Below are 26,406 nucleotides of genomic sequence, written 5' to 3'. Positions count from 1 at the left end.
AAATGCTTTTACGTGATGTTATTTCATGTGATCTTCATGACAATCCTTTGGGAAAGTGAGAGCAGAAAAAGGAGGAAAACGAGTCTCTGAAAGATTCAGGCTGCCCAGGACAACCCAGCGTGTGCTGAGCCCAGGACTCGGACCACAAATGGATGCTTTTTCTAGTATACCATGCTGCATCTCAAAATCTTACTCTTATCTTTCCGTATTAGGTTGAATATTCTGTGGGGGCAGAAAGAAAAGAAAGTTAACTGACTTCTCTCAAAATTTCCAAATCCTGGCAGGTTTCACATTGATATACAGCCTCAAATGTTGCCCTCCCAGTTTTCTAAACAAACTAAATTTATCAATCATTGTTTACATTGCACATGTACTCGAATTCTGGCATGGGTAATCAATATTCCGTAATAGTGGCCAGAGCCACACTAAATAGACGGGCTACTAAGTCATAAAGAACTTGAGAACGCAGTTAAAAGAAAGCATTTTGTTAAGAAAATTCAACAAGGACTCAGATGCTAAGCAGGGTCAACGTGGATGCCCCTATATAAAGAACCCTATTCCATCAACATTTTTGTTGTATGCAAGAAGAAATTAAAATAACTCTAGACCTATCATGTCAGAGTATGTTAACATAGGCATTTTAAAAATACATTGTGTGCTGTTATCTGGTGGGAGTATCAGAATGGTTTCTGATTTTGAAATTTCTTCCTTTCTCCTGCCTTCCTCTGCTACAAGGATGCAGGATATAGAAGTGGCTTTGATCTCTCTTTACATGAGTTCTTTTTTTTTTTTTAACAGATATAAGCTTTTTGTACGCTACTTTCGCTTTATTTTTATTCCTGTTATTAAAGTGGTCTTTCGGCTACCAGCTGCTTCTTTTCAGCATTTATGAGGATTTAGCTGTTATATATTTATTTTTATTTCCGTGGCGGAGAGTTCAAAGTTCAACTGTTGGAAGGGGTTTGTCAGACTGTATTTTGTGAGTTGGTTATGCATGAGGCTGGCCCACACTTTGGCTCTGATTTCAGCATTAGGGGCCTCCCCTTGTCTCAGAGCCTGGGGAAAGTTGCATTCCCCATACCTCCCAGAGTGGATGTATGTAGTGGGAGAGACTAAGGCTTTAGGCTAAATTGCCAAATCCTGTATTTGGACACCAGCAGGCAATAAGCGAAGAAGCTTAAACATTGCATTCCTACTGTCTGAAGCTCGCAGACCCTGCAATCAAACCGGGAGACGATATCCCGAAACAATTGTGTCCGATGACAGCTTATTATGGAAAGAGTCAGTTTCACTAAGAATGCTTGCCAATAAAACCAAGTGAAAAACAGGATCTCTTCATAATTCCTACTCGATGAGCCACAATTTTGTAGATGATAGCTAAGCTCTTATTCAGATTTCAAAAACCACTTTGTGGACTTGGGGACCATTCATTCACACAGGGCTCGAGATGGCAGCATCCTCCACAGGCAGCACGCAGCATCCAGCAGAGAGAGCGAGCGCAGACCTGCATCTGCTCAGCCCAGCCTGGAGCCTGACCAGAAACCTCCTCCCCAGCCACACTGACAACCTGAAGATGGAGTTAAGCACGAGGTCCAAACAGCAGCCGGAGCTAATGGTTCACCTCTTATTTTGCTGTTCAAGTTGGGATTTATCTTCCTGCAGAATGACTTTATAGACACCTCTGAGTCAATCCTTTATTTCTAAATCAGAACAACACAGTTACCAGCAGGTTTGACACCAGGTAAACTTTTGTAAAATGCCAGCTGGCCTCACCAAGAAATTACACTCACTGGAGGGAAGGCAACTGACTGTTCTCTTGTCACCTCTGGCGGGCATTTTGTTTACAGATTTCTGTGAACTTTTCCTCTTAGTTAAGAAAACCAGCCGGAGGTAGCCCTGTGTGAAATATTTACACTCATTTCTACTGCATTTGCTTGAAAAAGTATTTTCCCTTAAATAAAATTGTGCAAACAGCTATTCTGATTTTGGCATTCTTAAAAATTTGAGGCAATTTTAAACATCCTTAATTTTTTCATATAGCCAGTAGAATTTTTCTTTTTCATTTAGTTGGTCAAATTTCAATTATGGGTCAATTATCATCGTGTATGGTGTAACTAAAAGTGGACAGGTATATACTTTTTGTGTTGAGGAGCTTAAAATGAAAATGGAGATATAAGATAGATACAAAGTAAATGATGGGAGAAAGATTAAAAAGTAATGCCTACTTCAAAGAAAGTTAAGAATATTATTTTTCCTCTGTTAATCAGTGCTTAGAAAAGATGCATAAGAAAGTTGTAAGGGTAAGATTGGTAGAAAGAGAAGAGATTTAACCTATTCTAAATGGACTCAGATTACTGGGGAATCTTTTTAGTCAGACAAGAGGAAGGCCATAGGCAAGGAACGGAAATGGGAAAAACCAATATGTGCACACCTGAAAGACAGGAGATTCACTTCATTAAGGGATAAGCAAGAAAGAGTCCTGAAAAATATCAAGAAAGTATCATCGGAGAGGTTTGTGTGGTTGGGTATCTTGATAATATCCTTCTTCTATGACCAACACTTATGGTGTCTACAAAGGATTGGAAACGCACTTCATCATAAGAGTTAACTTTGATTGCTTTTGACTGCCAAGGACTCTGCTCCCAGATTCGTCATGAAAGAGGACCATTATTGATTGATGCTGTCTGCCATGGACAGGGAATGGCAGCATATACAGCATTTATGTTTCATCATATATGTTGACGTGATTATATTTAACATAACATTTTAGGCATAGTTTTTTCCTCCAACTTTTAAAAAAATCAGATTTAAGTAGGGCTGGTATTCACCAACACGTACCATAATACTTCGTCAGTTATTTATAGCTGGTATTCCTTCACATGGAGATGGATATCCAAGCTCATTGGCCAGAGCCAGTGTAAGTCTTGTTATGTAATCTTTTAAATGTCATTCTAGAATATATGTCAGATGTCTCCAAAAAGATTCTAAGTCCCTTGTGGGCAGTGAGTACACTAAGAAATTCTTAAGAATTCTTACAGTGACCAGCACAGTGATAAACATATGGTAGATGCTCCATAAATACTTAGCAAGTGGCATTTAATTAGATGCTAGGAAGTAGACACATTCTGCATTGGCAGAATATGACTATCATTGGTCTCATTTTGCTCTGTAATGAGCGGTTTACCTAGCCTAATGACCTGTGAGGTACTTTGGCTATTTCACAGCTGCAAAAGTCAGATTAAAGAATAGACACAGAAAGGGTCACAGCCAAACCTTATGCTACTCATCAACAAAAGAATGGAGAGAACGCTGTGCCCAGTGAGAAGGTGCGCCAAAATCCTGTCCTGGCCCAACCTACTGCCAACGTGGTTTGGAAGTAGCCTGAGGCTAGACTCTCAGGTGTGTTAGATTATTTCTGCCCATCACACCCAAGTTGAGCTGAATCATTGCCTTTAACTGATTCACAAAGGGCTTCAGTGAATTCACTTTGAGATTCAGATGAGAGCTCCTCCTTCGATTAGTTTAATGTTTTCCATTAAAGTAGATGTCTTTCAGTTTCCTTTTACTCAAACACTATTTTCCTTTCAAAAAAAAATTTTTAAATCAACCAGTCCATACTTTTCCCATTCTAGAACTAAAAGATAATTCTTGAAATAATTCTCTTCCTCCTAGACGTTTGTGTCTTTAAAATATTCTTGGGACTATTAAACCCTTTCTGTGGTCATTATTTAGCAAACTTTACATTATTCATTGCCTATATTTTTCTTAAAATCAGTCCCTTTAGCCTTTAATCATTTGTCTTGATTTTTTCTGAACCCGTTCCAATTCTTCAAATTGTATATGGAGTTAAGGTCACTACTCTGGACATCAGTTCTTTAAAAGAAAAAAACATCACTTTCTTCTTCGCTGTTCTGGGAAATCATGCATGGACTCTTGCCCAAGGCCTTGTTGTTAAGTTAATTTTATCCTGTATCTATGATCAGGAGGCTGACATATACCAGGGGAATTGTCAAATGTTAGTTATATGGACCCATGAAATTGGAATTTGTGGGAAATGAAATTTGGGGGTGGGCTAGTACGCCTATGCATTATAATGATAGTTTATCAAGTAAATTAACAGCAGAAGCAAGTTTCAAAGGAAGTAAAGTACTTAGGAAAAATAACATTTTCAAACCTCTTGTTACTATAGAAATACTGTTTGCATACAAACACTGATTTGAATATTAATTAGTTTACATAAAATTTTATTCAATGTTCATTTAAATTGCTAGTAATTTACCTATGATGATAACATTGCATATCCTTAAGTATGAAACAATTTGGACTTTGTGCTGGCTTAGGAATAATTTTTTTTCCCAGTTAGTCTGCATTATTGAAGTTAAGTGCCATAACTGAGAAAGACCAATGAGAGGTAGTAACACCTTTCTGTGAAGTTCACAGGGAAATTAGGTATGAAATCCCCAGCACAGAACAGGCACTCAGAAACATCAATTCCTTTTCCCATTCAACATCTTCATTTTATAGCTCTGGACACAGAAACCAGAACAGTCAGGGAGGTGTCCTGAATCGGTAAGGGATGGACCAAACTTCAATCTAGGTTTCCACCTCCTACTCCAGCGCTCCTTCTGCTTAACTCATGCCTCTGGGTCCCAGATATAAAAGGAAAGCAAACCATTGGAAGTAAAGTGTTGCTCTCTGCCTTTTTCCTCTTCCTTAGTTGCTTCCTCCCTGTAGAAGGGCCCTGGAACTCCTGTCTGATGGGCTGGTGCTAGGTGGAGAGCTAGACGGGTGAAGAGGGCAGCTGCTGGTTCCAAGGGAACCATTTTAGCAATGCCAGCCATGTCCCCTCACCAACTAACAGCAGAACTCAGTAGCCTGAGAGTGTGGCAAGCAAGCAGCTATAAGATGGGACAGAAAAACTGAAGGAAGTGGCTTCTAACCATCTTTCTCAGATTTGCCACACTCTCTTCTATTCTCTGACACATAAAAACTATAAAACAGCTCAGGTAAAAATATTATGTCACATATTCATTAACATATTTAAAAAGTAAAGTAACTAATATTCAGAATTCTTCTCCAGTCTGATGGGAGTCCCTTGAAGTAATGGGACTCCTCTATAGCTAGGGATCACTAGGTTAGAATTTGATATCAAATTCAGTTTAAAAGAAAGAAAAAGAAAAAAGAAAAAAAAAGAAAGAAAAAGAAAAAAAGAAAAATCAAGCAATGTCATTTAAAATACTCCATTGCCACAGGTGCAACTTTATTAAAACGTTATAAGGTGTAATAGCTCCTTGAGAACTATAAATTCTTAGATGATTGCACAATCAGAGAAAATTCAGTTGGCCAAGTTTTGGTAGCACTTTTTGGTGTTTTATAATACGTTTAAATATTAGTCAATATCCAGCAGAAAATTAGTACTATATAGAAATAACAGAAAGCTTAACTTGTACGAAAAAGGAACATTTATTATAAGATAAAATGGTGTCTTATGAGACTGAGGATAAACCCTCAGAAAAGAATCATAACCACAGTAGCATGCTCAGGTGTCTGAACCTGGACCGGCTGTTATTTGAACTTCCTGTCTGCTAACATAAAAATCTAAAAACTGAACAATCACTGTTATTATGATTTTAATTTGCTTTATCTGAATCTATGATGGATATTTAATAAACGTTGGCTTAAGCACTTCAGTTTTTACTTTTTTCCTCTGTTAAGTATTTAATGATCTGTAAATAAGCACCTGAGAAAATGCTACCTAAAGGAACTCTGTGCTGTTTTACAGCATGAAAAATCTTTGTGTAACGTGAATGATTCACCCTCTGATTTACCTGTTCACTAATAAAACGTTTAGACTCACGTGGTAAGTATAATGCTCAATAATCTAGAAGGCCAGTTCCATGGAAAGAGATGTCATACTCTCCTACAGAAAAGCGTCGCTTCCTCCACCCTCCCAGTAATGGTCCTCGGGTTTTTTGGGAAGAGAACATCTAGCTCCCTTAAACGAGGCTCCAGCACTATAGGAAACCCAGATATTTTTCTTTCCATCTTCATTCTCTGCTCTCTGGTCCATCTTTATCTCATTTACATACTGTCTTCCTCTTCCCAGTGCAATGGCTTCTCCATTCAAGAGACCGGTCACACCAAGGCAGAATGAAATTTCTTAGTTCTAATTCCGAATTCCTGGGAATTGTTTTAGGGAGATGGTGGAAGGGTGGTGGTGTTGGGAACTGTTCCCAGAAGATGAGAGCTGCAGCAGGTGACTCAATAGGGCCTACCACAGAAGGCTGGGCTTGCATGCGGGCAAAGCCTTGGGGATTACCTAATCTGAGGAATTTGTTAAAGCATTAGCATTAGTCCTGGGCCAACTACATTCTCACTAGGTTCTGTGTCTCCATGTTCTGTGAGATCAGCAGCACATGTGAGAGAGAGCCATGGAAGGTCCCAAAGGCCTTGGTGGGCATGGCCAATGGTTCCTGAATGACTTTCAGTCAGCTAGGAAGAAACTGTTGAGTGCAGGTGGTTGAATTCTGTATTTTTATTGTTTACAGGTTTAGGTCAATGGATTTTTAAAAACCAAATATTTGGAGTTACAGCAGAAGCTTATTATTGAGGTTTATTATTATTTTAAGTTTACTATTATCCACCAAAGGCTATGAAATTAGGAAGATTGTTTAATATCACTATCTTTATTAGGAACTGTTAGCAAACTAAAAATGTGCTAACACTTCTCTCTGACCTTGCCCCCACAACCATAAGAGTAAAGAAACAAGAACAATTTATCACTTCATTAGAAACAGGAAAAGAAATGATACCTAATTTAAAGCACCTACTATGTGCCAGATACTGTGCTGGGGTATTTTATATGCGTCATTACATTTAGACCTCATCACTCAATGAAGTAGCTACTGTTATTCCTAACTTCAGCAAAGGAGCCTGAAACTTACAAGATTAGCCCCAAATCACATAGAAGGTGTTAGGGCTTGGCATTGAATTCAGCTTGGAATAACTCCAATGCCTGTACCATTTATATCATATAAGGTCAACAAACACAGTGGCAGCTATTGGTAAAAATGAACCCTCCTTGTTTCTGGTGAAACCCCATCATTCTTCAAGGAACGGCTCCAATTCCACCCCTCCATGCAGCCTTTCCTGACATTCCTTAGAATTTTTTTCTCTGCACCACTCATTTGATACTTGAGAACATATTGTATCATTTTCTCACATTTTAGGATTTCTGAAATTGGGCTGCATCCTACCATGAGTAGTGGATTGTATTTTTTTCTTCTTTCTTTCTTAACAGTACACAAAATTAAGGTGCATCTTAAAATTGATGGTATCTTAGATTCAATGAAATATGGTAGATGCTGCTTTGATATTTACGTCTAGACATGTCATATTAAGACTATGTGGCAGAAATAGTGCTTGCAAATATCTACATGCTCCCCAAATTTCTGCAGCTCCCCTGGAATCCAGGTGGGCCCATGTAACTAGCTCTGGCCAATGGATCCTCAACAGATGTGACACGTGTCACCCCTGGGCAAAGGCAGATAAGAGCTGGGGTGCCTCTTCTATCTTTCTTTCCCTGCCACAGCATACTTGGGAGCCAATCGGTATTAAATACTTATTTATGTAACAGGTTTACGGCAAGATATACTCACCTGCCAAGTGGACCACGCAGGCTCCTTCTGCTGGGTTCCTACCAAGCAAAGACTCATTACTTTACACACCTGACACTTTTAAGTAGCAGTTCTGGGGGGCCAGCCCCCCCTTATTCCTTACCATCTCTTGCTTTTCATTGTCTGTGTGCTCAGCTAAACTGCCACAGGCAGCATTGCCTCACAACAATGGAGGAGAAATAACCTGACAAAGAGGGACACAAGAAGAAACATTTGATTTCAGTATCCAAATGTTTGGTGAAATTGTAAAAGGGACCAGGAACCTGAGTTTCCAAACATAGGGCCATTCCTCCAAGTTGGAAAGATTTCGGTCTAGGCCCAACTTGCTTCTTGAGCAGCATTTGGGACCGACTGATTCTCAGAACAAGATAACTCTCCAGCTTCATTGGAAGTCCTCATTCTTTTCAGAATGCAATTCTGAATTCACTGTTTGTATTGTCTCAGAAAAGGTCTGTCAGTGAAAACGTCTTACAGTACCTCCCTGAATTTCCTGGATCTGAAAAAGGGCAGAAAAAGACGATTTGCTTTTATGTAATCAGATTCTCTGGAATTTAATCCTATATCCTATTTATGGCTGAGCTAGCCATTCAAAATTAAAATGAACCTTTCATCCATGTGTATCATAAATGGGCATTTATCAGGATTATACGATTTTGCAATCCATCTGAATACGTAACCAGAATTTGTTTTCTTTCTGTTTCACTATGTAATTACCATGCAACAATAACAGAAGTGACATGTTTGAGGAACAGATAAAATGCTGTAAATTGGCCGGTAATGGTGATATTTCTTCATCTTCTGAAAAACCCATTTATTCTCTCTCTCAACAAATCAAGGCATTGTCAGCCCATACTCATCTTGTGGCCAGAGGGGCTCCACCAATTTCTGGATGGGAGTGAGTCCTGGAATGCAGATGAGGGCGACTAACGAAGGCTTTCAGCGCGGGCAGCTGGTCTTCGCTTGCCTCAATTTCTAAATCATCCATAATGGGGCCAAGACCTCCCAAGCACTAAAAAGAGCGAGCTGACATGCTGGACAAACTGTTAATTTTTTCCTGAAGAAGCTGCTATATTGCACATCTGTCAGGGCTGCGCAGACAATTACTCACTGAGTGGGGCAAAAATCTGCTGCTTGTTTCTAGCTGAGTTGTTAAGGGACCTAATGGAGAAATGCAACGGCACGGGCGTCAGAACATGCTGGTTTCCTCTGCTTGGTGATTGTTTCCTCGTTCTGGAAGCCTGTCCTGTGATATTAAAACATGTGGGGTAGACCAGGATGTGTGGAAAGGAATTAGAAGTGGTACAATAAAAGGAGAGGCATACAAAGGATGGGGGAGGGTCAAGAGACAAGCTTTACAGATTATGGACCCCTGCACTTCCTGCTGAGAACCTAAAGACAACAGAAGCCATTGCATTAGAAGTGCTGTGGTTTTGCACTGTAAATTGCACGCCTTTAATGTGTGTTCTCAAGTGTTTTACATCCATTTAAAAAATTATTTGTGAATTCCATACTTGGCACATGTACGTGGGTCATCTATAGTTCCCATAATGAATAACAGCCGTCAACGAAGAACTTTAGAATCACGCATTAGCCACACAGCCATCTAACAGAATCTTAACTTCCCCTCCTAAACTTATTTGCTTATCATAACTATGAAATTCTAGCTTTTGAGGAAATTCACCTCAATAAGGGATGTAAGAATTTGCTTTTAGAAAGCATATTTTAACTATATATTTAGTTAGTATGCTATCCTATCCTTTCTGCTTTTATTAAAGAATGCTGCCTTCAGGAAGAAGTAAACATTTCTTTGAAATTTTATAGGAGATGAAAATAGTTTTATAAATAGGTAGAAAATAGTTTTGGGTGTTTTCTTTTTACTTGGAATACTATCATAATATAATCTTGTGACTACCATCTTATGGCTGAAGAATCAAGTATTATACACACATTGAAAATGATGGTGATTTATCTTGAAAATTCAAACTAAGAAAAACAAAACCTACAGAAACACAAAAAGAGCCTTCAATTGTCATCTAACTTCCTCCTTGAAGGATTAAGGAGTAAACACAGGACATTCTGAGAAAGCAACAGGAGTGAGGTCTGTGAAATCTGGGAATGATTTAAACTGTGTGACAATTCAAAGACAGAAGACAACTCTAATGTACAGATAAAACTAAAAGTGGCAAGAGTAGATCATACTCCTAGCAGTTAATGGGCACTGACTCGCCAGAGACAAATCTGGATCTACTTAAGGTGTCAGGTGTGTAAAGTAATGAGTCTTTGTTTAGTAGAACCCAGCAGAAGGAGCCTTCATGGTCCACTTGCCAGTGGAGTATTCCTGCAAACCTGTTACATAAATGAGTGTTTAATACCTATTGGATTAAAAAAAAATTCACTTACTCTAACAATTTTACTTAGTCTTTTGGGAGAAAAGATAAAATTTTATCAACATAGTGAGATGCTTCCTATAGCAAATGGAACTCAACACTTTAATCAGTCTTACCAAATATTTAAAATATCCAACCATGTTTATGAAAGGGACAGCTTTCCAGAAGGAAATGGAGTGACTGTAACACATCTGATTCTGAATCATATTTCAGGTGGCCAGAGAGAGAACTTGTACTTGCTACTTTAGAATCAGAATCTCTGAGTGGAAAGATACCTTAAGTTAGCCCACCTTTAGAGAAAACAAACACAGGAAAATGTGGTAGAACAGGGTACAATCGGCTGTGAATAAATGTGCGAGTCAAATATGTTTAGCAACTTTTTTTTCCTCTAAAATTCTGTTGAAAATATTGAAATTTTCCAGGACTTAAAGATTAAAAATGAATTTAACTGCACACTTACATGTTAATTGTCAATGGGTAGAACTAAAAAAAAATTATTGAAGTACTTTCAACTTGGGGCTGGCCTGGTGGCAGAGTGGTTAAGTTTGGCACATTCTCACTTCAGTGGCCGGGGTTCATGGGTTTGGAGGCCAGATGTAGACCTACACCACTCATCAAGCCATGTTGTGGCAGTGACCCACATACAAAACAGAAGAAGATTGGCAGAGAGGTTAGCTATGGGCCAATCTTCCTCAAGCAAAAAGAGGAAGATTGGCAACAGATGTTAGCTGAAGGCCAATCTTCATCAACAACAAAAAAAAAAAAGGGAATTTCAACTGTATTTTTTATTAGTTTAAGAGGGAAACATTTAAAGCACAAAGACAATGACTGCGTATAAATAACATTTTTAAATATTATGCTTTATTCTTTCATCCTTTGTTGTACTATTAATATAGCTTTCTACCAAAAGAAAAAAACAAACTAAAAAAAATCCAAAATATTCTTTGCTAACCAACTTCATTGTACAATATCAATTTAGATCACTTCTTTTTTTAGAAAGACAAAACACAGGAGGAAATGGTTTTAAAAAGCATGTCAACAGTGATTTTCCTTTCATGAAATATCTGCTCAAAATGAAAATGTATTGAAAAGAAGCAACTGTTGATTCAATTACTTATATCAATTCACAATGGTGAAATAAGCATATGAATAAACTGCAAGATTTTGCAATCATGTCTGTATAGTGGACACATATGTGCCCTGTAAACACACCTATATGTATACATTATGCATATCTTTAAGTCTATTGTCTTAACTTCTGTTTGATAACCACAGAATGAGTTAGAAAATCTATGTTTTCAAATACTGAGAACAACTGTTGGTAAATTTTAGTTAGCAATGGATTTTCTTTTAAAGAGGTACCATATAATTAAAAAATGGAAGCAAACAAATTTGAGGGGAACATAGCCTTAAAAATTGTGTTCGGAAGAAGAAGGGAGAGAGAAGGAAGGAAGGAAAGAAGGAAGGAGGGAAGGAAAGAAGGAAGGAGGGAAGGAAAGAAGGAAGGAGAGAAGAAGGAAGGAAGAAGGAAGAAGGAAGGAAGGAATGATCCCAGCACACAGTCTGGTCAATATCAAGTATAACAAGTATATAAAGAAAAAATTACACATTCTTAATGTAGGCATGCTCAGCCTCTCTTGGGTATCGCTGGGGAATGACTAATTTAGATAGTAAGGGAAGAGACTTACGCACTCTCTCAAATTTTTAGCACAATCAATTAATTCGATCTGAGGCTTCAGATACTGTAGAAGAGAAGAGAGTGACTTCACGAAGGAGCAGAGAAAAATCCTACCACCTTTTAAAGGAGATATGAATGATACATTCTAAATCACAAACTCCTGTGGATGCTTTTGGCTCTGTGGGCATACAAATTAACTGTAACTATATATAAAACAAATAAATAAGTGGGCTTCATATCTTAAAAGACATTTGATTTATTAAAAATTCCATATTTTAGTTGTAAGTGTTTCTTTCTCCAGTAAAGTTCAGGTACAAACAGAATATCAGGTCTGCATCGATGTTTCTTAAGGACTGAATGGTGACGGCACGGATGCGTTTCTGGTGTACGTCTGTGTGAGAGTGTGGGCGAACCTTGCGATGTTGCCTCTTCTCTGCTTTGAGTATTGATTCATCTATTCGGTATAAACACTTCCAAAGAATAAGAAATATTTTAAGCCCTTTGTGAGCCATATAGAGGGCTCCCAAGGTTAAGATTAAGAAATTTCTTCTATGAGCTGAAAATGGAAACATGAATTATTTTGGGGGGAAGGGTGTTAGAAAATAACACCCAAGCTAAGTAAGCATCGTAGAGCAGTTGCTTCAGGAGATGAGTACCTGTCCACGAGGGCAATGATAAAAAGTATTCATAAAGACTGCAATATTTAATTAAGGAGTCCCCCATTCCAGTTGGTCTAAGTTCTCTTCTTTCTCACTATGAGGGTTAGAATATGATGAAATGACAAACAACAGTCAAGTCCTCAGCAATTTGGGACGAGTCTTATAATGACCTTATTGTGTGTTATCAGTGGCTCCAACTTCAGCTTTTCAAAATTCAATGATTTTAGAAGATTTTCAGGCAATGGAATTGAAAAAGAATCTTTTGACTAGACCCTAGAGCCCTCTATATTACCAGAAAGAAGTTTTAAGCCAGTATATAGACAATTTCCCCCAGTTTTTTCCCCTTACATAGACAGAATGAGAATTCAACATAAAGCATTTTCTAAAAATGGCAAATTTCTAAGTGACAAACTTGTGGAAAATAATCATACAACAGGGTTACTTTATCCAATAAGAATGTTTCAAAAGAGCCACTCACCTGGTAGTCTGTAACCAACCCGTCCTCTGACTGCAATCTCCCAGGAAGGAACATAATTCTTAAAAGAAATGTGTACATTTCGCAAACCAGCAAGGCTTGCAAATACCAGGCTGACCTTCCTCTCCCTAACGGGCAGTACTTTCTTTAGGGGACCCCCTGGAAATGGTCTGTTACATGCAGAAACCCCCTTCTCCTCCCTTTAAAAAACTCTTGGAGACTTACAAATTTTCAAAAACCTATTAGAGTGGAGCATAGAGGAATTTTAGGGCAGCAAAACTACACTTCTGATATTATAGTGGTGGATCCATGTCATTAGATATTTGTCCAAACCCACAGAATGTACACCACCAAGAGTGAACTGTAATGTAAAGTGTGGACTGTGGATGATTATGATGTGTCAATGCAGGTTCATCAATTCTAACAACTACTACTCTGGTGGGGGATGTTGGTAATGGGGGAGATGGGGGGATATATGGGAAATCTCTATACCTTCCCCTTAATTTTGAACCTAAAAATGCTCTAAAAAAATAAAGCCTTAAAAAAAAACGCATTTGAAAGGTAATTCACATGTGTTATCTTGGCCTTTACTCAACCAATAAAGGCCATTATAAATAGAATATTGTTACTAGTCCTTAATAATGAAGGTGATAAGAAATCAACTTCTAAACTAAGAGCAATCTAGAAACTCTGACATCACGAAGCAGATGATTCAGAAATAACAGTACTACGCACACAATAAAAATGACTTGTTTTGCTTGGTTTTAGAGTAACTCCTTAGATGTTAGAAAGGGCAAATCATTACCATTCGTTTTCTTGTTCACCTTGCAAATGGGCTGGATCATTGCCAGAAATCTGAATTCTTGGGAGAGCCATTTAAATCTTCAAATAAATTGATTCGATATTCTAATAACTTATTTTGACGGTTAAGATTTAACATGAGTGTTACTACAGTTGAGTTGATCTTAAAAAAATACCAACCTTTGGGAAGAGAGAGGTAGAAGTCAGTCTAGATTAATAGAATTTATAGCTCAGTCACGGTGAATTTTAAAAATACATTTTTCTTTCAATAATTACTTTATGTTCTAAATGAGGTAAAATTTGTAAAATCTGCATTAAAGTAATGTTGAGGGCACTCTGGTGACAACGATGAGGTTTATTTTTGCCAAAAGGTCAGAGGGAAACATTAATTGCTGTTTATCAACTGGGAACTTCATACTACATCGTCCAAGGATAGAAGATTAGTGGGTATCACCCCATCAGAGAATCCTCACGAAAAAGCCAAATTCAAAGATTATGAAATTGGCAAGCCTTTCAAACAAAGATGTGCTCAGCACTTCACTGATGAGATGACGGGTCTTGTGAGTTACAATGGATGGGGATGATGTGAAACACAACCCTGTCCGGCCTATCCCAGTTTAGAAACCTGTGGGCGTGCTTCCATTTGCTTGGGCATCGCACACACACACGTACACGGATGAATCAAGCTACAGCGTTAGAAATCACTGACATATGAGATCAAAATAAATAAGAGAAACGAGCTGTTCTTTATACCTAGAAATAGCTGAAAATCGCTGACAAATTTGAAAAGGTAACGGTTTTCACTTTAGCACCATGGATTGTGATGAAATCCCGTTTCTATCACGGTGGCAAGCAGGTCTGTGTGCAATCAGGAAGATGGGGTGACGAGTTGGAGGCAATGTAGATTTCTGCTTCAAAAACAGAAGCTATGGTGTAATCTGAGAACAATGGGATATATATAGCAAATAAAAATTGTAAAATATTTCTTCTTTGCTGTTCTTCTTAGGCGGATTTTCCTGAACTGGGGGTCGCGGCTGAGGGAGTGCTTTTTGATAGAGGAAACCCGAGTCCTAGTCCTTTTGGCCTCTGCATGGCTTGAATTGGCTCAGCGATCCCCTTGCCATCTCGTCCAAGCCCTGATCCAGGGGTCCAGCCCATGTTCTGGAGCATTCGATTTCCAATGTTGTTTTCTAGGATTGGCTGTGCGTTTTCTCCTACAATTCCTGAAATTATAAAATGACGCAAAACATTAGTATGGAAGCTGAAGATCCTCTCAGGTTGAGACAACCACGTTCTCCCAAGTTTTTCTTTCAATGAGGGCCGCAGGAGGGTCGTTTATTCATCTTTAGATAAGTAGCTTGTTGTGGTAGAGGAATCAATGGAAAAACAGACCTTGGTTAGAGTCTCAGATCTCCCGCTCAGTAGCTAAGTTATTTAACCTCTTCCGTGTTCTCATCTGTAGAACAGGCGTAATACGACCTGCTCTGGCTACTCACAAAGTTGTAGGGGTCAGATGAGATCACGTATGAAAAGCAACTTCTCAGTAAATGACAAAGGACTCCACCAAGAGACTTATTTTCACCACCATGTTAGCCTCATAGATATTTCTGAAAATCACCAACTTACAGCATAATATCTTACATTTGCTCAGGGCCTTGACATTCAATAAAACCAAAACTAAAACCAAAGCAAAGAAAATGCATAATTGATGGGCATCCTTAATTCCTGGGATTTTGCATTCTTATAATCCTGTTCTTGTTATTTATTATTCAGTCTGGAACACATGCATCCTTTAATTCCATTCCTCTTCCTCCTTCCATTTCTATGTTTTTTGTGGAGTTTTTTTTGGCGAGGAAGATTGGCCCTGAGCTAACATCTGTTGCTAATCTTCCTCTTTTTGCTTCAGGGAGATTGTCACTGAGCTAACACCCATGCCAATCTTCCTCTATTTTGTATGTGGGATGCCACCACAGCATGGCTTGATGAGTGGTGTGTAGGTCTGTGTGTGGGATCTGAACCTGCGAACCCCGGGCTGCCGAAGCAGAGTGCAAGAACTTAACCACTAAGTCACTGGGCTGGCCCCATCCATTTCTATGTTTTATTGACTACAGAAGTAGGCAAGGAGGGAAAAATCGAGCAAAATAATATTAGACTTACATATAAAATAGTCTCCTTCCTATTTCCCTCCCTCCCACCCCTACTTACTTTCATTCCTTATTTTGGAAAAGAGATTGGCTAGAGCTTAACATGAAATACAGAAACTGCTGTTGTTTTCCCTATTTTCTTAGCAAAGACAACTGAGAGATGCACCTATTTTAGGCGTTTTCTATTTGGTGACATTTTCAAAGAGTGATTTTTAATTTACACTTTTTTGGCGGCTCTTACGGTAAAAGAACACATATACCATATATTTGATTCTAGGGGAAAACGTAGAAGCACTAAATATCTAACGTCGAAGGATTGAGAAATGAACAAATGCCGTAAAAGTCAAGGAATCTCAAGAACCTGGGCTGCTTCCTCCAGCCGCAGGCTTGGCCTTGGTCTGCCCGCCCCCGTTGTGGCACAGGCTGGCTCTCCGTGAGTGATCCATTTCTGTTCTTTCTCTAGCAGCGCCTATTACATTATGGTGTATGAAAACAGAATAGAGCCAATCTGGAGCTAACCAGATATAAGCGATCAGAACTCTCAATTACCAGAGCTGTTCTTGTGATTACTCCCCTTGCAGTAGAACGAAGCGATCATCAAACAAATATTGGATATTGCTTAGGAAAAAAGAGGTGAGGGTATCTGAAAACCACCTTTGTTTCAGTGAGAACATATTCAGCCCAGTCTCCTACACCAGGGCTTCCCATGACGTCTGCTGCAGAACTCGGAGGCCACAAACGTACAGGGGTGTAGCATTTGCCCACCCTTCCCTCCCTCGGCCTCCAGGGAGAAAGATGTCTCACTTTTCAGAGATGGGCAGGATGCCTGTGCTCCAGCATATTTCTGCTCTGAAATGTGGGCTGTGTCTTCCGAGATAGTTTGAGGGTTGTTGACAGAATCATTCACGACTCTCAAAGGCTTGTGAGTCAGATGTCTCTTTAGCACCAACTCACATCCCCATCATCATCAATGTTTCCTCCCCCACCGGGGATTATGTCAGCATCTTCTACCCGACTCCTACCTCCCCCCAAATTTGGGACTCTCTGTCCTACTCCTTCTCTAAGACTATGTTTAAGATGGTGACACAAGGCACAGAAGGATCCTCAGTCATCAATAACAATAACAAAAATATTACCAATGGGACTGCAGAGCATAGTGTTCTGTTTCTTGGCTTGAGTGGTGGTTACACAAATGGCCAATTTATCACTGTTCTTTAAAGTGCACCTATACATTTCCATGTATCCTTTGGTATATGTATTTCACAGTAAAAAATAATAATAAGAGACATGTCAGGGTTGAACCAACAGTAATCTTATCTGGTAAACTGTAGCTGGCGTTCTGGGGAATAGCAAGTGGACTGTTCCTCCTGATTCTGACCTGTAGAAGAATGACTCTGCAAAGCGCTAGAGATGAGTTTTAATTACCAAAACTCTTATTTATTATAGAGTAATCACCAATGAACTTTCAAAGCCCTTTATGGAACATTTTCATATTCTCAATCTTCAGTGCATTTTAGGACTGAGAATTGAATACATTGTTGTCATTTACTAAATTCATTATCGTGAGTAAGAACTGGGTTACCACAATCATGAGTTGCCTTCGGGTTTGTCAAATTGGTTCTTAGCTCATCGAAACAAGTATCTCAACATGTAATAGAAAAAACCTTGGGGCTGGCCCCGTGGCTGAGTGGTTAAGTTTGCGTGCTCCACTGCAGGCGGCCCAGTGTTTCGTCGGTTCGAATCCTGGGCGCAGACACAGCACTGCTCATCAAACCACGCTGAGGCAGCGTCCCACATGCCACAACTAGAAGGACCCACAACGAAGAATATACAACTATGTACTGGGGAACTTTGGGGAGAAAAAGGAAAAAAATAAAAAAAAAGAAAAAACCTTCAATTGCAAACAGCTTGAATGGCAACAAGTGGTGTCAAAGAAAAATTCTTGACTTACATTATTTACTGCTTGACCAGGGCAAAATACGCATATAGAGACTTTATATATATATTTAAACATATAAAAATATACATATATATAAAAAACAAAAAACGGACCTCAATTAGAAAACAAAACAAAGAAAAGCCTTTTGTGAGAATTCTTGCTTAATGTAATAACAAAAAAAGCAATTTTTATTTTGAAGTTACGATTATGGTGGCAATAAAGGCAGACCACTAGGCATCTAATTTTTTTCTTGAACAGCTGCTGATAAGGTATGTCAGGTTCAACAGCCCACTAACATTTTGTCCTATCTCTCTGATTTTTCAGTGATTGCCATGAATTAATTTAATTCCATCTGTAAGCTAGAATCAGATTGGAGGTCTAATGCTGCTCTGGGTGACACATCTGTTTAACCATAGTTTTGATACAAGAGCTTGCAAAAATTCAGGTCTAAAATTTGTTTAATATTTAAGAAAAAATATGAGGTCAATTTAAAACATCTCTGCAAAAATTGCTAAATGCGGTCAATTCTCAGTTCTAAAGGGAACAGCAAATGGTAATTCATTTCACTACCATAACTTTAAAATGTTGCTATTTCAAGCCTGGTGGCGGGATTCTCCACCCAACTCCTCCCAGGCTTGTGTTTTTATACAGGTGGAAAAGAATCCATTCTCTCTCTCTTTTGTAACACTCGTTTCCTTTCTCTTCCAAATGAAGATAAAAGAGAATGAGTAAGATAAAACAAAGCATTATCTTGTTCTTTGAAGAAAAACAATAAAAAGAAAGGAGGAGGAACATTTAATTTCTTAAATGCTACATCTTTCCACACAGAAACACGGATTCCTGAAAAAAAAGCAAAACAAGGGCTTTTCTATACAACCTTAAAAAAACCCCAGATACTTCATTTTTCACAGAAAATGATTCTAGAGTGAGACCTACTGTTGCTCTCTCATCCTTCTTTGATGAGATTAAGGCTTGGGAGTGGAACACCTCAGTCTCAGCACAGCATCCTACAACCATAATTTCCTTTTCTTTGGCTCCTGGCAGCGATAAATCCTTTAAGTCCTTTCCTAGAACGCCATCCTCCTGCTCGGGCAATTTTAGCAATACACAGCCCGCTAACCCTTCCGCAGGCTCCCGCTCCAGCCCCCCTTATGCTGGATCTCTTATATCTATTACAGCGGAGTCGGTCTGGTCCTTCCCCCTCAAATCTTCCACAGAGTATTGTGGATGGTAATTCACTTGCGTAATTGGCTCAAGAGATGAAAATCTTGTATCGGCCTCTCTTAGCTGCTAATCCATCCAGCTGACTGCAAGCCTAATTGGCAGCTTGTTTAGTAATTTGGCTCCTAAAGTGTTGTATTGATGTTGGATAAACAGCCAATGGAAGGGGAGGTGACACATGCTGCTTCCCACATCACAGCTCATGCACTCGCTCAGTCCCTACCCTGTATTCAGAAGGCGTGCCTTCAGTGTTCCTGCGCCCTCTTTCATCCCATCCTCCTTTCCCCATGACTTTACTAGCCAGCCGAAGGCAGAGCTGTTATTATAAGCCATGTTATTAAAATTGCGAGTTATAGCACTGTCGTCTGTTCTCAGTAACTAACTTAGGGACAAGAGTTTTTGATTACGGTTACGAAACAGCATTCAGCCCAGTTTGAGGTGTGAGAAAGCGGTAGGTGCTACCACTCTTTGTTAAATGTTTTAATCATTGCATTAATAAGGAAAAGCCTCACTAATTCTGACCATTCTACATTTTATCTGCAATATTGCAGATGGTTTTCATGTGAATTTTGTTAAATAAAATCCGTTCCAATAGTTAGCTCCTTACAAATATAAGACACTTACTTTTTTTTTTTTTTTTGAGGAAGATTAGCCCTGAGCTAACATCTGCTGCCAATCCTTTTTGTTGAGGAAGACTGGCCCTGAGCTAACATTGAGCTAACATTCGTACCCATCTTCCTCCATTTTATGTGGGACGCCTGCCACAGCATGGCTTGACAAGTGGTGGCATGTCCACACCCGGGATCCGAACTGGCAAACCCCAGGCCGCCAAAGCAGAACATGCGAACTTAACCACTGTGCCACCGGGCTGGCCCCCACTTACTTTTTAAATAACGAAAATTTAATGTAAAAGCAGTTTCTTGCTTTTTTTCTTAAGTCATGAAAACTTTGCAGAATAGAGAATGAAAGATAAGACCTGTATTGACATGTTTAGAGAAGGGAGTGTTTTCATTTACTTAATTTTATTTTTATTGAGGTAACACCAGTTTATAATAATATATAGGTTTCAGGTGCACAACATTATAATTTGACATCTGTACACACTACAGCATGCTCACCACCAAAAGTCTAGTTTCCACTCATCACCATACAATTGACCTCCTTTACCCATTTTACCCTCCCCACACCCACCCAGAAGTCTTTTTATTAACAGATATTTTGGTTATACAGACATATTTCTTATGGAATGATTATGTATCAAAGAATAGTGTTTTCAAAAAACTAAAAAAATCTTAAAACTGTATTGGTTCTGGAGGCACACAGATCGTAACACTGTAACATTGTTACAATATAATCAGGACCATTTATGGTCTGTCTACTAGGTACCAGGCACGCGGTTTACTTGTTAGGCATATGACATTCGTTATCTCCATTCCTCATCACAACTGTGCAGGGTGGGAACTATAATGAGCCTCAGAGAGATGAAATAACTTGACCATGACCGTATAGAAAGCTAAGATTCGAAGACTGGTTAAGCACGGCCTCCCTATGAGAATTAATGGCAAGCAAACAATTTTAGTGGAGATGATGTTTCAAATAATTTTTTAAAAAAATTAGTTGGGTTATAGATGAACTGGAATACTAACTCCTATCAATTTGCATTTGAACAAGGTACAGCGCCCATACACTGGATAGCAAAATATAATGATGTCTTCAAGCTCTTAGAGACTGCAAATACTTCCATATCCATCATTTCTTTTGATCTTCCTTAACAACCTGAAAGGCAGGTATCATTGGCTCCGTTTTACAGATGAAACTGAGGTTTTAAGAGGTAACACACCTACCCAAAGTCAACTGGCTAAAAGGTGTCCAAGTTAGAACTTAGGATATTTCAACCCAAATGCCACCCTTTCACTGGCTGGACACTGAACTTAAAATATTACATCACCAATATTTTCCACTATGTCATTTATTCTGTCACATTTTCCCAAATGACTGAGATTTTGTTCTGTTCCCAACTTTCAAACTTCTGGAAAAATTACTAGTTTAAACTAGCATAGCAAGTCTGTCTGAAGAGAGTGTTTCAACTCTCCTGAAATCCTAAAGATTCATTTTGTTTGTTATAAATCCAGCCACTCTAGTTTCCTCTGGCTGGAATTTAAATTACAACCTAAGTGCTAACCTGTATTTATTGTGAACAGCATACACTGGGTTTTGTTCTTTTGTCCATTATGATAATCCCTGAATTTAACTGATACATTTATTCCATTTACATTTATTGTGATTATTGATATGTCTGGTTTTATTTTTATTATATTATTTAATGCTATTTATTGTGCGTTTCTCTACATTTTTGTGGACTTCTCTACATTTTTGTTTCCTCCTTTCTGGCATCTATTGCTTGCTTATACTAGCTTGAAAATTATACGTTATATTTCTATTCTTTTGGTCATTACCTTTAAATGTCAACATGCATATCTGACTTATTATTCCCTCACATTTTACATATTGTGTCCATAGTTTTGGTTCCATCTTCCTTTTATATATCAAAATTAATCATTTTCATGGTCATGGTCACCATCATTATTACTTTTATATGTTCAATATCAGTTTAGCTTTACGCACATGTTTAACCATTTCTTTGCTGACAATTCTTTCTTGGTTTTCATCTTTTTTTTATGGATTCTGTTTTCTTCTACATGATGTATTAAATTTAGTAATAATGGGTCTTCAACTAAAAATGTCTTATTTCATCCTCACTCTTGGGAAATGGTTTAACTGGATATAAAACTCTAGATTGACTCAGCTATTTTATGTCTGCACTTTAAAAATATTATCTCATCTTCTGGACTATACTGCTGTTTTTAAGTTTTCTACCAGTGTAATTTCATTTCTATGTAGATTATTGGATTATATCTTTTCTCCTTGGGTGCTTTTCAGTTCTTTTCTTTGTCTTTAGTGATCTGAATTTTTATTACAATGTGCCAGGTATGACTTTATATTTACTATTTCCTGATAAAGACTTGTACTCTTTAAATATGAAGGTTCACATTTTTCTTCAGTTGTAAAAATTCTGTCATTCTCATTGAATTCTGTCAATATTCTCCCGGCATACTGCATCTCCCTATTCTTTCTACTCCTTCGGGAAGTTCTATCAGACATATGTTCAACTTCACTGTCTTTCTAGTCCCACAGCTACTCTTTTATACTTTACATATTTTTATCCCCCTGACCTTCTTTTAGCTTGTTTGTGACTGCTCTTAAAAGTCACTGTTTATTTCAGCTGTATCTAATCTGCTGTTGAACCTACCCAGTGAACTTACAATTTTTGAGATTTTTTTTCATAATAAATAATCTCAATTTTCTACTTTGTTTTTTACCACTTCTGTATTATTTTTTCTCCAGTTATTCCCTTTCATTTTTGAATCTGTTTTTATAACTATTGTTTTTTTTTTCTTTCGGTTTTGGTTTATGAGGTCCTCTTCAGTAGGTTTTCATTTGTGGTGATTCTTGAGACTTGGTTGAAGGCATGTACCACTAGAATGGTTTTGCATTTGCTTCAAAGATTAGTTTTTTTTTAAGGTATACTTTTTTGGTGAGGAAGATTGGCCCTAGCTAACATCTGTTGCCAATCTTCCTCTTTGTTTTTTTCTCCCCAAAGCCCCAGTACATAGTTGGATACCTTCATTGTAAGTCATTACAGCTGTGTGGGATGCCACCACAGCATGGCTTGATGGGCGGTATGTAGGTCCATGCCCAGGATCCAAACTGGCGAACCCTGGGCTACCAAGGTGGAGTGTCTGAACTTAACCACTCAGCAATGGGGGCCAGCCTCTAAAGGCCAGTTTTTATATTAATTTTTTGGCTTGGTGTAATTTTAAACTAGAAACTCATGTGAGGGTAGGCTCTTGGTTACAAATCTTCAGAATTTTCTGCTTGGAGCCCAGGTGGAAACAAGATTCTTTATTTTCCTGTGCCTGGCAGGGGGTGGGAGGAGGGGGAATGTGGACTTTGGTTTCTAGTATGCCCTTTTCTGAGGATAGAGCTTTTCAGAGGTTCTGGTGTGATAAGGAGCCTTACACTCAGTTCTCCAGCTTGGCTCCCTTCCCAGGCGGGGCACTAACTTATTGGCAAAACTGGGCATGGGCATGGTGGCTGCTAAGGACCACTTTTGGTCTTGAATATTTCTCTTTCTTTCCTGCAGTTTCAGCTATGCATGTAAAAAGATGGCTTTACATTTTGCTCAGCATGTCCAGGCATTCTGTAGTTGAGTATTTTCTCATTATTTAGTCTTTCATATTGTCAGGAACAGAAGTTATTTTCTATCTAATATGTTGCTTACCCTCTCGTTAAGTGATTCTTGTGCCAAATGCTAATGGAGAGCTATTTAAGATGCTACTATAACTGAAAGGTAGTTTGGTGGTTCATGTATCAAGAGGTGGAGGGTTATATATTTCCTTGGCTTTTCTTATGTGTTCAGATATAGTTTAGTTTCCAAATTAATAACAACAATCCCCCCCAAAAGTCTGCCCCTTTTAAAATCCTGGAAAAGATAAGATAATCTACAGTAGTCATACAGATTCAGTGATAAAAGAAGTAAAAATATAATTATCGACCAGATAAATTTGAACTTAAGACATATAGCATCCTGAAAAGGAGCTTGGTTACATCAAACCTTTCTTTCTTTCTTTTGGTTAGGAAGATTGGCCCTGAGTTAACATCTGTTGCCAATGCTCCTCTTTTTGCTTGAGGAAAACTGTCCCTGAGCTAACATCTTTGCCAGTCTTCCTCTATTTTGTATGTGGGACGCTGCCACAGCATGGCTTGATGAGTGGTGTGTAGGTCCGCACCTCGGATCTGAACCTGTGAACACTAGGCTGTCAAAGCAGAGTGCACGAACTTGACCACTACACAACTGGGCTCGCCCCCAAACATTTCTTGATTATGTGCAGTATGACTTTTAATTAAAAGCACGCCTTCTAAAAATCATCATCTATTATGATTTACAACCTGCCTTTACTGCCTTAAATATTCATAAAGATTATTTTATTATTGAAATATCAGTGAGATGCAAAGGAAAAAGTTGAAAAGCCACAAAAAGCTGCAATACAACCTCTTGCCAAGAACTTGCATGTCCATGAAAACACAGTTACCCTGGAGCAGTATCTACATTGAGATATTAAACTTCAATTGGCATCTTTTTGCATAATTTAAAATGTATAGAAAAAAGGTTGACTTACTATGATGAATATTTTCCCTAGGATATTATTTCAATAGAAAGCAAAATAATAATAGTAAATACTAATTGTGGAGAACAGTGAATTTAGTAATGTATAGTGGAAAAACATTTTTTAAAAAATGTAATAGCCACAATATCTCCATAAGCATAGTTAAATCTTTTTCCTATGAAAATCTCAATCAGCTATGACTTCCACCAAAAACAAAGACCAGAAGCGACATTGCTGACTGCCTTTTAAAAATGTGTTAATAATATTCCTATTCTGTTCACTGCTTTTCTTCACCTTTACAGATGACATTTTTCAAACTATAAAATGCATTCTGCTGGCAAGCCTCCTTGCTTCAACAGTTCTCAATTTTATAATAGTAAATCTACATCCTTTGCTACTGAGACATCCACTATCTTTTGGTATGTGACTTTGAATGAGGCAGAGAACAAGCCATACATTTAAAAATCAATATCTAACCTTATCAATATTCATTTTACTTTGTCAATACAAAATACAAAGGTGAAAGAGCAGTAAATAAGCAAAAGCAGTGAAATAAATCTGGTGTTCCTGTCACAATTAATAAATGTTCAACCGATAACACTGCTGGCTAGTCCATAGCCTTATAAAGCGACTGAAATGATGCTTCAGTGCTATTGTTAAAACAGGGTGATTAAAATTTTCAATACACTAGCAGGTAAAGATCAGATTTGGGGTGATTAATTTCATAAGGCACTTTAAATGTTTTTAAAAAATACTATTATGCATACAATACATAACTTATCTTCAGAGTCTTAAATTGTTGTATAAACTCAGTATGGGATTATAAAGTCAAAGTGCTAATTATAGTTTTCTGACAATTTTTTGGTAAATCTTTTCTAAACCTGCTGTTTGACCGCCTAATATTTCACAGATAAATCAGACAGGATCATTAAACAATATTCAAGCTGTCAGCCTTTTATTCCCTGTTTCAAACGAGAGAAGTTATCTTCACCTGCATTTTTCCAGCTTAGACTGAATGTTCAATAAAGGCAGAAGGAACTGTGAAAATATGTCTCAATTCAATGTGATTTTTGGGAGGTCTGCAAGGGCCTAAATAAAATGGTGAGAATATTCTGTTTAAAATAATTCTACAGGCTAACTCAATTTGGGAAGCTTACAAATAAAACTGACTCTTTATTATGCGACTGACTATATTCCAGAATTTGAAAATTATAATTTTCAAAGATGAGATAATCTAGGATTCATAACCTCATTATCAAAGTGTATTTATGCAAAAGCATTTCTTACTTGAATTCTGATAATAATCTTCACCTTAGAGTTGCTTCACTAGTATTAGAAAATATTCTTTTTAAAACTGCAGACTTTTAAATAACTTCATTCTCTTCCTCTTTGAGAGGAGCAGTTACGCATGGATTTAAAAAAATGCATTGAAAATGAGTAACACAATTCTCCTACTCTGCTGCTTTTTGAGTAATTACAAAAATGCATTCAATTTCTACGAATTTTATTCTTTAAGTAAAAAATCTAGTATTATGATCAAAAATCCTGAATCTTAAGAGAATCACAACCGTTTTGAAATATAACATCTGGAATAGACTGGTGTGAGCTTATGAATGTTTTAGGCTAAAGTTTAATGTTTATACCCGTACTCTGTAGAAATGATTTCCTCAGATGCTATTGAGTTGTAACATCAAAATCACCTTGTAGAAATAATTATATTATCCTCTCCTCAACCATTATGCTTTTTCCTTCTCACTTCACATATGTTCCGAGTGTTAGGACCTGACCCTGATACTCTCTCTTTCTGATGGCTGGCACTAAGGTGCTTTAGTCACATTGCTAAGATTGTTCTTGTACTATTTCTGCCACTAATGTTTGAATCATTGAAAGATACGAGAATTCAGGGGACCATTCAGCTGGAATGGGGATATTAAAGAATCCTATACCTGCCTCATGAAAGATTTGAATTGAAGAACTTATGACATGTATTCGATCTAAGTGGCTACATGTTCCTGTATAAAGAGATGTATCAGAAATATTCTAACGAATGTTCTGTATCTCTACATAGCAATATTTAGAATAAATCTTCTATGAAACCTAAGACATGTCATAGTGGGTTCAAGTAAAGATATTAACTAAGACAGTCTTTACATATAGATTCTTACAAGAAGGCCATAACTATGTTGTCATGGAAAGAA

General features: G+C 37.9%; 1 protein-coding gene across 1 annotated transcript in view; it reads right to left on the bottom strand.

Annotated features, from left to right (window-relative positions):
- Positions 1-13,342: 13,342 nt before the first annotated feature.
- GPATCH2 (G-patch domain containing 2) overlaps positions 13,343-26,406 on the bottom strand; it is a 180,352-nt gene continuing 167,288 nt past the window's right edge. Inside the window, exon 10 of the mRNA XM_046679824.1 lies at positions 13,343-14,899. Coding sequence (XP_046535780.1) covers positions 14,679-14,899 — 221 coding nt within the window. The 3' untranslated portion in view covers positions 13,343-14,678. The remainder of the gene's footprint in view (positions 14,900-26,406) is intronic.

Source organism: Equus quagga, chromosome 12 (genome assembly GCF_021613505.1).
Source record: "Equus quagga isolate Etosha38 chromosome 12, UCLA_HA_Equagga_1.0, whole genome shotgun sequence".
NCBI lineage: Eukaryota > Metazoa > Chordata > Mammalia > Perissodactyla > Equidae > Equus > Equus quagga.
Note: the sequence above shows the minus strand (reverse complement) of the source record. Positions and strands in the feature narration are given on the sequence as shown.